Source organism: Bombina bombina, chromosome 3 (assembly GCF_027579735.1).
Source record: "Bombina bombina isolate aBomBom1 chromosome 3, aBomBom1.pri, whole genome shotgun sequence".
Taxonomy (NCBI): domain Eukaryota; kingdom Metazoa; phylum Chordata; class Amphibia; order Anura; family Bombinatoridae; genus Bombina; species Bombina bombina.
The window spans coordinates 192,020,806-192,036,515 of record NC_069501.1 but is presented as its reverse complement, the minus strand read 5'-3'; the positions used below and the strand labels follow the sequence as shown (position 1 = coordinate 192,036,515).

The 15,710-nt window shown below is 38.3% G+C and overlaps 1 protein-coding gene across 1 annotated transcript in view; it reads right to left on the bottom strand.

The window, feature by feature from the left end:
* Positions 1-15,710, bottom strand: part of FILIP1L (filamin A interacting protein 1 like) — a 639,717-nt gene that overhangs the window by 36,451 nt on the left and 587,556 nt on the right. Inside the window, exon 5 of the mRNA XM_053706055.1 lies at positions 4,937-7,673. Coding sequence (XP_053562030.1) covers positions 4,937-7,673 — 2,737 coding nt within the window. The remainder of the gene's footprint in view (positions 1-4,936; positions 7,674-15,710) is intronic.

Genomic DNA, 15,710 nt, shown 5'->3' with positions numbered 1-15,710 from the left:
CCTGCTCTCTCTCCCTCTGTCCTTTCTTATGTCTTCTTATGTCTTATCTGGTATTTCTTCCTGGATGGCCTCTCACCACCTAAAGATTAATATGTCCAAAACTGAGCTCCTTCTAATGCCCCCCCCCCCCCCCCTCCTCAAGCTCTACGCCGACTTCTAACTTCTCTATCCCTGTCGATGGCATCACCATTTCCCCATTGCCCCAAGTCTGCTGCCTCAGAGTTACACTTGACTCAAATCTATCCTTTGTCCCACACATCCAATCGCTTTCTACATCCTGCCGCAACCACCTATGCAATATTTCCAAGATTTGCCCTTTTCTGAGCGCTGACACCACAAAGCAAATAATCCAGTCCCTTGTTATTTCCTGACTTGACTACTTCAATAACCTACTTACTGGCTTTCCTCTTTCCCGCCTCTCCAGCTTAAATCCATCCTAAATGCCTCTGCAGCACCTACCCTCTGGAACACTCTCCCTCGTGCTGTAAGGCTTTGCTCCCTAAAGACTTTTTTGTTCAGGGAAGCCTACCACCCAACTCAATAATAAATTCATTTAACTTACCTAACAACATATACCTCATCTAACTCTGCATTAACATCATTCTCAATCTTGCAGTCCTCGCCTCCTGTTTCTCAACCTCCTACCCTTCTAGATTGTAAGTTCCCACGGGAATAGGGCCTTATTTAAATGAATTGTACCCATGGAAAGCACTGCAGAATATGTTGGCGCTTCATAAATAAAGTATAAGAAATAAAAAAATATATATATATATTTATTAATATTAGAAGCCATAGCTTCCCAGCTTTTTTTTTTTTTTTTTTTTTTTTTTTTAATCTCTTGATGTACAGGGGCTAAATAATAGAATAAAATAACATTTTCTCTTTTATTTTTAGCCTGTTCTATAACATTTTATTTTATATTCCTCACTGTCATAAATCATGGTCTAACATCTTAGAAATATTTTCTATAGAAAAACAAAAAGGGCTCTAAATTCTAGTCATGAGCGACCTATGAGTGAGTCATTGAGCCCCATTCATTTCCTGGCTATCACTCTCATTTTGCTAAGCGTAACATAGTCTCATAGTTTTGTCTGGGATGCTACATACTGATGAAACCGATGAGACACATGGAAAGGAAACAGATCTCGTCATGTGCCTCTGTAGCTTTACTGTCATTAGTTTTATGCAGCCTGGAAAGTGGGAGGCAGTTTCAGACTTAGAAAGATAAATAATCTTTAATAGAGACTGTTAGTATTTGTGGTATAGAGCAGATGTCGGCATGATGATATTATTCCATTTATGCATCCATTCATCTGCATCATTTGCTTTAGTTGCATAAATGTGTAATTCCGTTATGGGTTATCCTAATTAATGTACATTTAATAGGCCCTTGAATAAATGGTTTAATATTTTTTTTTCTTCAATCAAAATGTACTTAATGAGTTTCTTTTTTTATTCTTTCACCTTTCTAGCACCTTCAAACATATGACACCTATAATCTTCTTATGTGATTTTATCATTTGTAGAGGCTTTAGCAGAAATTTCATAAGACAAACCTGAAAATCGAGCTGTCCCTGAAAAGAAAATTGTTTCACTAATTAAAGTATTAGCTGCACTATAATTGAAAGTGGCTGCCATTTTTTTAATGCCATCGGCATGTCAAGTATTTTCCAGTTGCGCCATTACTGGGAACATCTTAATTAAGCACAAGCTGCCAGAGGTTTACGATAATATCATATAGTAAATGATATTAAAATCTAGCTTAGAACAGAAGGGGAATCATATATTTGGCAACTTTTGATGCAAAGTTTTTACATACTTGTTAGGATGTTGAGCAATAACATTTTTTGGCTTCTGTGTGTGCTTAAAGGGACATGAAACTCAATATGTTTCTTTCATGATTTAGATAGAGCATACCATTTTTAACAACTTTCTAATTTACTTCCGTTATCTAATTTTGCTTCATTCTCTTGGTATCCTTTGTTGGAAAGCATATCTAGATAGGCTCAGAAGCTTGGAGCTAGCTGCCAATTTTTTAATTGGCTTACAAATGTGGTCAGCTAGCTCCCAGGAGTGCATTGTTGCTTCTTCAATTAAAGATAACAAGAGAATGAAGCAAAATTGATATCGGAATCTATCTGAATCATGAAATCATGAAAGAAACATTTTGGGTTTCATGTCCCTTTAAAGTGCAGTAACCACAAAATTAAACTGTGATGATTTGGATAGAGCATGTCATTTTAAACAATTCTCCAATGTACCTCTTATCTAATGTACTTCATTCTCTAGGTAACCTTTGTTGAAAAGAATACCTAGGCTCAGGAGAAGAAAAATTTTGGTTTTGTGTATGTATGAAAAAAAAAGACCTGTGTTCTATCAAACTCCAATACATCGAAAACTCCAATCTGACGTCACTTCCGGCAAATCCATACATCTGATTGGTCCGTATCCAGTGAGTGACAGGACAACCAATCAGATGGGCACTGTAGTCGCCTATCTACACTATCTATTTTGTCTCCACCTGGGGGGGTTCAAGGGGGGCAAATCCCCCCTTGTAAACCTTACTCCCCAAGGTTTACTTGGGTTGTATGCCAGAGGATCGGCGGTGTCCCCCCCAGGCAGAGGCAAAACAGATATTAACATATTAGACTTACCGGAAGTGATGTCAGATTGGAGTTTTTGAGGAATTGGAGTTCTCAACAGAACACCTGCTATAATAGTTAACATAAATTAGTAATAATACTTATGTAGTATACCTCAAGCACTGATTTGAAATGATCATGCATTGCAAATTTTATTCCCTCATATTCCCATTGTGTAGTTTTACCACAACAGCACTTTTATTTCTGTATTTTTCTTTTTTAAATATACTATCCTGATACCAGCCATATTATTAAAATTCCAAATTGGTTGCAAAATGTTGCTTCAACAAATTAATACTACATCAAATCTGCATGTGAATTGCAATTTATATCATGTTGCACTCACTGTAAAGCGACTGAAGCTACTATGTATATGAGAGTTTGTGCATGGGGTTTTATAGCACATCTCTGCCTGTGATAGACCATCTATCACCGTGATGCATTTGGTGCATGTGCAGTGACATGGTGGATGTGTTGCAGATGGTACATAGCCAGGCTCCAGTGCACAGGGGTGGATTGAATGATGCTTCTTGAGCTCTTTCCTTTGTTCTGGGTGGTGATCACTAAAAAAGGGGCCTTCATGACCTGGGTTTATGTGAGTTTGTCTGTGTATGTATGTAGCAGAAAGCCAATCAGTCACATTTATCATTGTTGTACCTTTCATGCCATCTTTTTGCACATACTTTAAGGAACATGAAACCCAAAATTTTTATTTCATGATTCAGATAAAGAATACAATTTTAAACAACTTTCCAGTTTACTTCTATTATCTAATATGCTTCATTCTCTTGGTATCCTTTAATGAAGAGGCAGAAATGCAATCCTGGGAGCTAGTTAAAGGGACACTGAACCCAAAATTTTTCTTTCGTGATTCAGATAGATCATGCAATTTTAAGCAACTTTCTAATTTATTCCTTTTATCAGTTTTTCTTCGTTCACTTGCTATCTTTATTTGAAAAAGAAGGCATCTAAGCTTCTTTTTTGGTTCAGGACTCTGGACAGCACTTTTTTATTGGTGGATGAGAGGTTATTCACCAAAAATGGGTCGGCATCTAAACTTACATTCTTGCATTTCAAATAAAGATACAAAGAGAATGAAGAAAATTTGATAATAGTAGTAAATTAAAAAGTTGCTTAAAATTGCATGCTCTATCTGTATCACGAAAGAAAAAACTTGGGTTCAGTGTCCCTTTAACACATTGGGTGAGCCAATAATATAAGGCATATATGTGCAGCCACAAATCAGCAGCCCCTGAGCCTACCTAGGTATCCTATTACACAAATGATATCAAGAGAACAAATAAAATTGCTGTAGATAATAGAAGTAAATTGGAAAGTTTTTTAAAATCACATACTCTATCTGAATCATGAAAGAAAAAAAATCATGTCCCTTTTAAACCCCATCATTTGTTAGATTTAACTGATCTGAAATGTCATTTTAGAAATTCTATTTTGACCTACTCCGTATGAAAGTATCATTAGATGCAACTTATCCCTTTGATAAAAGAGAATATTTCAACAAAATCTAATAGCATAGGAATAATACAAAATTTTGGGTTGGGAGCAAGGCACTTACCCAAACACAAAAATGTAATTCTGTAATTATTGAAAATGTATACGTACAAATACATACATTCAAACGCACATACATATGTATCTGAGTTGACAGATTTCTGTGAAACTTAGGAACCAGCCTGAATATCGACCATCCAGTTTTAGGAGACGGCGAAGCATATTATATAGAGATATTTTATAAAAGAATCCAAATAAGAAGTAAAAATTATAGGAGCTATTTCTCCCTGGCTCGTTGGATTTGTCAAGTTCTTTTGCAACAAATTTTGTACCAATATCTGCCTCAGAGTTGCTTAAGTATGTGTCATCTTTTTAATGGTATAGCAAAGTCATACCAATCAATCAACAATATTCAATATTATTTACCAGAGTTGTCCATGTGTACATACAAAAACTGTCTAAAATTTTAGCACAACTTTTCAGTCACAAAAATCTTTGTTGTGAAAAAAAATTACATTAAATGAATTTAATACAAGTGCAGATTAAAAATATACAATTATAACAAAAAACAACAATTCAAATGGATAATACAGTATATGCAAACCAGATTTCCCTAAACTTACAAAACTAAGGTATGTTCCATATTTTATGAAGGCCATGCAGACATTTTGAAACAAAAAAGGGGTTATTCAAGAAAAAAAAAGTGTACGGTGCAAAAAACTGGGTATCATGGGGTGGTTGGTGTTGGCTGAAGGTTTGGATCAGTTGTGGATGTTACTTACTGTAATTTGTGATTGCCGTGATAGTGGAGTAGCTGTTGGTGTTATTGTAATACTGCTGGTAATTTTATTTGTGGGTTTATTTGGGGTTCCATTTGTTAGTGAAGGTCTTTTCTCTTGTACTGGAGTGAAAGGACTAGTGGGTCTTCCTAAATGGATATGTATTTTATTGTCCTCAGTAGTTATTACGCTGGAACTTGAACTATTAGACCTTTGTAACTGCCACCCAGCTTGTTTGTCAGGTGACACTCGAAAGATTGCATGGCTGCCACCGATTTCCATTGGCTCTGGAGACAGCACCCGATCTGGAGAACTTGATGAACCTTTTAATGCTAGTACTTGAATGGGGGACATAGTTCTGTCTGGTGTTATAGAACCACATGAGTCAGGGGTTCTAGGCCTGACAAAAGAAGTCATAGCAATTGGCGCCATCACTTGTTCAGTTGTCATATATCCATCGATTATTTTTGATTTCACTGGGGTTAAAGAACCATTTTGTATTATTGTTATCCTTTGTTTTGGAGTACCACAGTTTGGAATTACAGCAGTGCTTGTAAAGGAGTGTGGGTTCTCAATAGTAGGACTTGTTATTTCAAGTGTGGCTGTATTTTGTCCATGGTCTGGTGTAACTTTGATATGTAATGGTTGTCCAGGTGTATGAGTTAGCACCATATCTCCTGGATTTATATAATTTCCATTTTGTTTTAAGTGCACTTTTCCATTTTGTGACTGCTGCTGGTTGAATTTTCTCCATGGCGCTCTTTGTTTGGTGTTATTTAAAGAGTTTCCATTTGAAGAATTACATTTAAAAACCACAGCAGAATCCTCATCTTGTGTATCTTCATCTTCAGTATCACTTTCTTGATACAATTGTCCATTTATAACCGCTCTTTCCAAAGGAACAAGGCTTTTGTAATCAGGAGGCTCATTATCTGCTGGATCTGTCTGTACTTCTTTTGAGAACACTTGAAAGTCAGAAATGCGCCTTCCATTGAGACTGGGCCGTAGGCTTTTGCTAAAACGGCGATACCTTTCCAGTTCCTTTGAAAGATTTTCAATTTCTTTAGTCAACTCTTTGTTTTTGTTTTCTTGTTGGTTAAGTTTTCTTTGAAGAATGGAATGATCTCCCTTTAAACGACAAATATTATCTTCTGTTTTCATGTATTCATGTATCTTTTCTTTTAAAGCACTCACTTCCCTTGAAAGATGACCTGACTTTGCTTCTTCCTCTTTAAGTTTTGTAAGCAATACTTTTTCCTGAAAAGTCCCTGATTTTTCTGCTAGTTTGTAATTTGTGAATTCCATTTTTAGAACTTCGAGTTCTTCTGAAAACCTTTTTGCCTTTTGCTGTTCATTAAAATATCTTCTCTCTAAAGATTCAAACTCATCTTCTGTTTTCATAAGATCGTCTTCCATTGCTTTCATTTGCTTAAGTGTGTGTTTAAGCCTTTCAACTTCTTGAGTGAGTTCTTTTATTTTATTATTTTCTTGACAAAACATTTCAGATTGTGTGCTTCCTTGCTTCATTTTAGTTTTTAGAAATTCTTTTTCAATCAATTCTAAACTCTGTATTTTTTTCTTTAATATGGCAACTTTTGACATGAGATCACTGGCTTTTTCTTCCTCTGACCGAAGTTTGCTCCTTAGTTCCTCATTTTCTTTAGTAACATTGTGCATTTTTTCTTGTAACTCTGCCTTTGATTTGAGAGATTTCTTACTTTCTTCAATCAGTTTTTCTGTAACAGATGTAACTTTATTTTGCTCCAACTGAAATTGTGTGTTGGTGTATTTTATTTTTTCTTCAGTTTGTTTGATTTTGTCTGTCAGGGTTTTCCTTTCTTCAACAAGCATCACTGTTAATGTTTTGAGTTTGGTTAGATCTTCCTTTAGTATACATTCTGTTTTCTCAAGCTTAACTTCAATAGCTTCTAAGTCCCTGATTCTAACTTTTAAACTTTCAAGTTCATTTGTTAATTGCTTTGTGGTTGTTCGTTCTTTTTCTAACGTACATTTAATGGAAGAACATTCTTGTTTGCTTTTGTTAAAGGCATCTTCTAATTTTTCAAGCTCTATAATTCTTTTGTTTAATTTGTCTATGTCAACTTTAAGGCTTTTACTTTGATTTGATTCTTTTTCTAATTTCCTATTCAAATCTTTGCATTGCTCTTCCATTTTTATAAGCTCCTCGTCTTTGCCTTCCATTTCTAGCAGGCGTTTTCTAAGCTCTTCCACTTCAGCCATGAGATTGGAGTTTCCACATTCTCCCTTGTTCATTTTTTCCCTTAGTTCATGAAGCTCATCCTCTGCTTTGCGTAAAGTTTTGTTGGTTTCCTCCAGCTCGTCAATTTGTCTGCTTAAAGCTGCTAGCTTTAATCTCAGCTGGCGATTCTGAGTTTCTTCACCCGTTAGTTTTGCCATTGTGGCTTCTTGTTCTTGAAAGAATTTACTTGCTTGAGCCTGGAGTTCAGTCTGTAGTTTGTTTGCTTTTCGCTCCTCTTCTTCTGCCTTGACTTCAAATATAGAACGTTTTTCTTGGACTTGTTGAACTGTTGTTGTAAGTTCTAGGTTCTTTTCACTTTGCAAATTTAACTGCTCTGTTAACCTTTGTTGCTCATCGACCACAATTAATGCAAACGATTTCAACTTTGTGAGCTCATCTCTAAGCTTGGTTATTTTCTTGTGGTTTTCTTTTTCCTTTTTAGCTTGATATGCTGTTTCTTGTTCAATCAACTTTTTCAACCTAAAAAAAAAAATTAAAAAAATGTTAAGAAACAAATGTGATGTTAAGTCTATATTTATATTTATAAAACTTGTTTTAAAGGGAGCAACAATAAAATATGATAAGGTACTGGCATTTTATTATTATACTATTGCTTGCTATACCTATGTGTATAAGCCCACAAAGGGGTTAAACACAAAGATAAGGTCAGCTCTAGATTCACAGTACACTGCAGATCCTGAGCTGAACATGACCTGTGATTGGCAACCATGCACATAGGCCACCACTGATTGGCTCAGGTACGACAGTCCACTCTGGATGAGTAGTGCATTGCTAATCCAGAGCTAACTTTTAACTATGTGTTAATAAATCCTTTGCAGATGTTAATCACACTGATTGAATTGATAGTGCAATAATGAAATGCTCTAGCACATTTAATAAGTGATAAGTTATTTATTTGTAGTGTCAACAGATTCCTCAGCACTATAAGTTACTTTTTAAATTATGCTATTTGTATGCACAGCTTGTATTTTTGTTAATTTTAGTTTTTTATGCTGTCGCTGTTTTAGTGTGACTTTTTTTTTGTATGTATAATGTCCCTACATGTTCTAAAGGAGGGTGGAAATAAAATTACCCTTTTCTGTATCCTTTTATATTTCAGCTAACTTCATTTTCTTTGTAAAATACAGATTTGTGTTTAAAAAGTGTAAAGATTTAGCAACCTGCTTATATACTTAAGTTCTTTATATTAGTGTATTACATCAGTTAAGTGTTTTGAATTTTTATTGTCAGAAAGGAAGACAAAGTGGTGAGTTATTGCCCTAGAGGCAAACGGCTAGCTAACAGGATGAGTTTTTCATGGTAGATTGATCAGACATAAATAAAAGCATGCAGATTGTATTTTAGTGATGTCATACCATTAGAATTCACATGTGCTGTGCAACTGTACATGCACCAGATTACCACCTGCTTTTCATCAGTCTCCCTTAACATGCATGCTGTGCGTCTTCGTGTCAATGACTGCAACTGCTAATGCCTTAACTCAAGCTGATAAGCTGTCATAGTTGTACATTATCTCTATTCATCACAAAACACTGGAATCACTTGTGTATGCCTGTAAATCCGTGTTCTCCTGACAGTTATAGCATATGGTCACTTGATGTGACACTGAAGTGTTTCTTAAAGACAAAGTGTTACTTTTTGCTAAATTATCTTTCTGAACGAGGTTGGCCAACTGTTTCAGAAGGTACCCCTATTCTTCTTATGGTTTATATTTACGCTGAAGGAAATGATAGATGAGATTTCCTTTAACTGACCTTTTCAAAACAGTATTGGTCACCCTGCAGAAATTATAGAGAATTTGCATAGTAATGGAAATAAATACAGCCTTTTTTGTAACATTGTTTTACATTCCTGCTAACTTCCAAGTATGGACATTTAAATCAGCAATTTTGTATAATATTTCTGTAAATAAAATGTTTATATACTCAGATATTGAGGATCACAGTACATTTTTGCACCCCAAAACAGAATTGGTAGAGTAGAAAATCACAAAATGACATAGTAAGCTATAGATCCATACAAGAAACACTAGTAGCCTTTTGATGTAGAAACTTACAGTATATAACTCTGTCAGACCGGCATGAATATAAGAAGAAGAAGAACCATAACATGATGATTAAACTGTCTTGTGTAGTCTTTCTGTGAGTCATTGTCTGCTCATTAAAAAGTGACAGTGTGTGTGACTGTGTGTGTGTTTATATATATATATATATATGTATATATATATATATATATGTGTATATATATATATATATATATATATGTGTATATATATATATATATATATATATATGTGTATATATATATATATATGTGTATGTATGTATATATATATATATATATATATATATATATATATATATATATATGTATATATGTATATATATATATATATATATATATATATATATATATATATATATATATATATATATATAAGCAATGTCCAGAACACAAACCTGGCTAAGGGTATACAGTGTATCCGGAAAAAAGCAGGCAACTCAGGAAACTCTGTAACAAGCCTTTAATCCACAAAGTGTAAACAGTAGGGCCTTAACCCATAATGTTTCGGTTCCGATGCAAACCTTTCTCAAATGGAGCCAGGTTTGTGTTCTGGACATTGCTTGTATTTACTTTTGCTGCAGTGCACCAGGCTGGTGGATGGAGGGTGTGTGCCACTTTCCCTATCACACACACACATATATATATAGATATATATATATATATATATATATATATATATATATATATATATATATATATATATATAAAATCAAGATTAAAGATTGGTTTGATTTAAAGTTCAGTGAGTGTTGATCCTTTCAATCTATATTTCTCCAACATAGGTGTGTCCGGTCCACGGCGTCATCCTTACTTGTGGGATATTCTCTTCCCCAACAGGAAATGGCAAAGAGCCCAGCAAAGCTGGTCACATGATCCCTCCTAGGCTCCGCCTACCCCAGTCATTCTCTTTGCCGTTGTACAGGCAACATCTCCACGGAGATGGCTTAGAGTTTTTTAGTGTTTAACTGTAGTTTTTATTATTCAATCAAGAGTTTGTTATTTTAAAATAGTGCTGGTATGTACTATTTACTCAGAAACAGAAAAGAGATGAAGATTTCTGTTTGTATGAGGAAAATGATTTTAGCACCGTAACTAAAATCCATGGCTGTTCCACACAGGACTGTTGAGAGCAATTAACTTCAGTTGGGGGAACAGTGTGCAGTCTCTTACTGCTTGAGGTATGACACATTCTAACAAGACGATGTAATGCTGGAAGCTGTCATTTTCCCTATGGGATCCGGTAAGCCATGTTTATCAAGATAGTAAATAAGGGCTTCACAAGGGCTTATTAAGACTGTAGACTTTTTCTGGGCTAAATCGATTCATTATTAACACATATTTAGCCTTGAGGAATCATTTATTCTGGGTATTTTGATATGATTATATCGGCAGGCACTGTTTTAGACACCTTATTCTTTAGGGGCTTTCCCTAATCATAGTCAGAGCCTCATTTTCGCGCCGGTATGGCGCACTTGTTTTTGAGGACAGCATGGCATGCAGCTGCATGTGTGTGGAGCTCTGATACATAGAAAAGTCTTTCTGAAGGCATCATTTGGTATCGTATTCCCCTTTGGGCTTGGTTGGGTCTCAGCAAAGCAGATTCCAGGGACTGTAAAGGGGTTAAATATAAAAACGGCTCCGGTTCCGTTATTTTAAGGGTTAAAGCTTCCAAATTTGGTGTGCAATACTTTTAAGGCTTTAAGACACTGTGGTGAATTTTGAACAATTCCTTCATACTTTTTCGCAATTGCAGTAATAAAGTGTGTTTAGTTTAAAATTTAAAGTGACAGTAACGGTTTTATTTTAAAACGTTTTTTGTGCTTTGTTATCAAGTTTATGCCTGTTTAACATGTCTGAACTACCAGATAGATTGTGTTCTGACTGTGGGGAAACCAAGGTTCCTTCTCATTTAACTATATGTATTTTATGTCATAAAAAAATTTAGTAAAAATGATGCCCAAGATGATTCCTCAAGTGAGGGGAGTAAGCATGGTACTGCATCATCCCCTCCTTCGTCTACACCAGTCTTGCCCATACAGGAGGCCCCTAGTACATCTAGTGCGCCAATACTCCTTACTATGCAACATTTAACGGCTGTAATGGATAATTCTATCAAAAACATTTTAGCCAATATGCCCACTTATCAGCGAAAGCGCGACTGCTCTGTTTTAGAAAATTCTGTAGAGCATGAGAACGCTGATGATATGGTTTCTGAAGGGCCCCTACACCAGTCTGAGGGGGCCAGGGAGGTTTTGTCTGAGGGAGAAATTTCAGATTCAGGAAACATTTCTCAACAAGCTGAACCTGATGTGATTACTTTTAAATTTAAGTTGGAACATCTCCGCGCTCTGCTTAAGGAGGTGTTATCCAATTTGGATGATTGTGATTATCTGGTCATTCCAGAACCACTATGTAAAATGGAAAAGTTCTTAGAGGCCCCGGGGCCCCCCGAAGCTTTTCCTATATCCAAGCGGGTGGCGTACATTGTTAGTAAAGAATGGGACAGGCCCGGTATACCTTTAGTACCTCCCCCCATATTTGTAAAATTGTTTTCCTATAGTCGACCCCAGAAAGGACTGATGGCAGACAGTCCCCAAGGTCGAGGGGGCGGTTTCTACTCTACACAAGCGCGCCACTATACCCATAGAAGATAGTTGTGCTTTCCAAGATCCTATGGATAAAAAATTAGAAGGTCTGCTAAAGATGTTTGTTCAGCAAGGTTCCCTTCTACAACCAATTGCATGCATTGTCCCTGTCACTGCAGCCGCGTGTTTCTAGTTTGATGAGCTAGGAAAGGCGATTATTAGTAATTCTTCTTCTTATGAGGAGATTATGGACAGAATTCGTGCTCTTAAATTGGCTAATTCTTTCACCCTAGACGCCACCTTGCAATTGGCTAGGTTTGCGGCGAAAAAATTCTGGGTTTGCTATTGTGGCGCAGAGCGCTTTGGTTAAAATCTTGGGCAGCGGATGCGTCTTCCAAGAACAAATTGCTTGACATTCCTTTCAAGGGGAAAACACTCTTTGGCCCTGACTTGAAAGAGATTATCTCTGATATCACTGGGGGCAAGGGCCACGCCCTTCCTCAGGATAGGTCTTTTCAAGACCAAAAATAAACCTAAGTTTCGTCCCTTTCGCAGAAACGGATCAGCCCCAAGGGCTACGTCCTCTAAGCAGGAAGGTAATACTTCTCAAGCCAATCCAGCCTGGAGACCTATGCAAGGCTGGAACAAAGGAAAGCAGGCCAGGAAACCTGCCACTGCTACCAAGACAGCATGAAATGCGGGCCCCCGATCCGGGACCGGATCTGGTGGGGGGCAGACTCTCTCTCTTCGCTCAGGCTTGGGCAAGAGATGTTCTGGATCCTTGGGCGCTAGAAATAGTCTCCCAAGGTTATTCTCTGGAGTTCAAGGGGCTTCCTCCAAGGGGGAGGTTCCACAGGTCTCAGTTGTCTTCAGACCACATAAGAAGACAGGCATTCTTACATTGGGTAGAAGACCTGCTAAAAATGGGAGTGATTCATCCTGTTCCATTAGGAGAACAAGGGATGGGGTTCTACTCCAATCTGTTCATAGTTCCCAAAAAAGAGGGAACGTTCAGACCAATCTTAGATCTCAAGATCTTGAACAAGTTTCTCAAGGTTCCATCGTTCAAGATGGAAACCATTCGAACACTTCTTCCTTCCATCCAGGAAGGTCAATTCATGACCAAGGTGGATTTCAAGGATGCGTATCTACATATTCCTATCCACAAGGAACATCATCGGTTCCTAAGGTTTGCATTCCTGGACAAGCATTTCCAGTTCGTGGCATTTTCTTTCGGATTAGCCACTGCTCCTAGGATTTTCTCATAGGTACTAGGGTCCCTTCTGGCGGTGCTAAGACCAAGGGGCATTGCTGTAGTACCTTACTTGGACGACATTCTGATTCGAGCGTCGTCCCTTCCTCAAGTAAAGGCTCACACGGACATTGTCCTGGCCTTTCTCAGATCTCACGGATGGAAAGTGAACGTGGAAAAGAGTTCTCTATCTCCGTCAACGAGGGTTCCCTTCTTGGGAACTATAATAGACTCCTTAGAAATGAGGATTTTTCTGACAGAAGCCAGAAAAACAAAACTTCTAGACTCTTGTCGGATACTTCATTCCGTTCCTCTTCCTTCCATAGCGCAGTGCATGGAAGTGATAGGTTTGATGGTAGCGGCAATGGACATAGTTCCTTTTGTGCGCATTCATCTAAGACCATTACAACTGTTCATGCTCAGTCAGTGGAATGGGGACTATTCAGACTTGTCTCCGAAGATACAAGTAAATCAGAGGACCAGAGACTCATTCCGTTGGTGGCTGTCCCTGGACAACCTGTCACAAGGGATGACCTTCCGCAGACCAGAGTGGGTCATTGTCACGACCGACGCCAGTCTGATGGGCTGGGGCGCGGTCTGGGGATCCCTGAAAGCTCAGGGTCTTTGGTCTCGGGTAGAATCTCTTCTACCGATAAATATTCTGGAACTGAGAGCGATATTCAATGCTCTCAAAGCTTGGCCTCAGCTAGCGAGGGCCAAGTTCATACATCAACCATCAGGGGGGAACAAGGAGTTCCCTAGCGATGGAAGAAGTGACCAAAATCATTCTATGGGCGGAGTCTCACTCCTGCCACCTGTCTGCTATCCACATCCCAGGAGTGGAAAATTGGGAAGCGGATTTTCTGAGTCGTCAGACATTGCATCCGGGGGAGTGGGAACTCCATCCGGAAATCTTTGCCCAAGTCACTCAACCGTGGGGCATTCCAGACATGGATCTGATGGCCTCTCGTCAGAACTTCAGAGTTCCTTACTACGGGTACAGATCCAGGGATCCCAAGGCGGCTCTAGTGGATGCACTAGTAGCACCTTGGACCTTCAAACTAGCTTATGTGTTCCCGCCGTTTCCTCTCATCCCCAGGCTGGTAGCCAGGATCAATCAGGAGAGGGCGTCGGTGATTTTGATAGCTCCTGCGTGGCCACGCAGGACTTGGTATGCAGATCTGGTGAATATGTCATCGGCTCCACCATGGAAGCTACCTTTGAGAGACCTTCTTGTTCTAGGTCCGTTCGACCCACTCCAGCTGACTGCTTGGAGATTGAACGCTTGATCTTATCAAAGCGAGGGTTCTCAGATTCTGTTATTAATACTCTTGTTCAGGCCTGAAAGCCTGTAACCAGAAAAATTACCACATAATTTGGTATATCTGTTGGTGTGAATCTGCAGGATTCCCTTGGGACAAGGTTAAGATTCCTAAGAGTCTATCCTTCCTTCGAGAAGGATTGGAAAAAGGATTATCTGCAAGTTCCTTGATGGGACAGATTTCTGCCTTGTCTGTGTTACTTCACAAAAAGCTGGCAGCTGTGCCAGATGTTCTAGCCTTTGTTCAGGCTCTGGTTAGAATCAAGCCTGTTTACAAAATTTTGACTCCTCCTTGGAGTCTCAACCTAGTTCTTTCAGTTCTTCAGGGGGTTCCGTTTGAACCCTTACATTCCGTTGATATTAAGTTATTATCTTGGAAAGTTTTGTTTTTGGTTGCAATTTCTTCTGCTAGAAGAGTTTCAGAATTATCTGCTCTGCAGTGTTCTTCTCCTTATCTGGTGTTCCATGCAGATAAGGTGGTTTTGCGTACTAAACCTGGTTTTCTTCCAAAAGTTGTTTCTAACAAAAACATTAACCAGGAGATAGTTGTGCCTTCTTTGTGTCCTAATCCAGTTTCAAAGAAGGAACGTTTGTTGCACAACTTGGATGTAGTTCGTGCTCTCAAATTTTACTTGGCAGCTACTAAGGATTTCAGACAAACTTTGTCTTTGTTTGTTGTTTATTCTGGTAAACGGAGAGGTCAAAAAGCAACTTCTACCTCTCTCTCCTTCTGGATTAAAAGCATTATCCGATTGGCTTATGAGACTGCCGGACGGCAGCCTCCTGAAAGAATCACAGCTCACTCCACTAGGGCTGTGGCTTCCACATGGGCCTTCAAGAACGAGGCTTCTGTTGATCAGATATGTAAGGCAGCGACTTGGTCTTCACTGCACACTTTTTCTAAATTTTACAAATTTGATACTTTTGCTTCTTCTGAGGCTATTTTTGGGAGAAAGGTTTTGCAAGCCGTGGTGCCTTCCATTTAGGTGACCTGATTTGCTCCCTCCCTTCATCCGTGTCCTAAAGCTTTGGTATTGGTTCCCACAAGTAAGGATGACGCCGTGGACCGGACACACCTATGTTGGAGAAAACAGAATTTATGTTTACCTGATAAATTACTTTCTCCAACGGTGTGTCCGGTCCACGGCCCGCCCTGGTTTTTTTAATCAGGTCTGATAATTTATTTTCTTTAACTACAGTCACCACGGTAACATATGGTTTCTCCTATGCAAATATTCCTCCTTAACGTCGGTCGAATGACTGGGGTAGGCGGA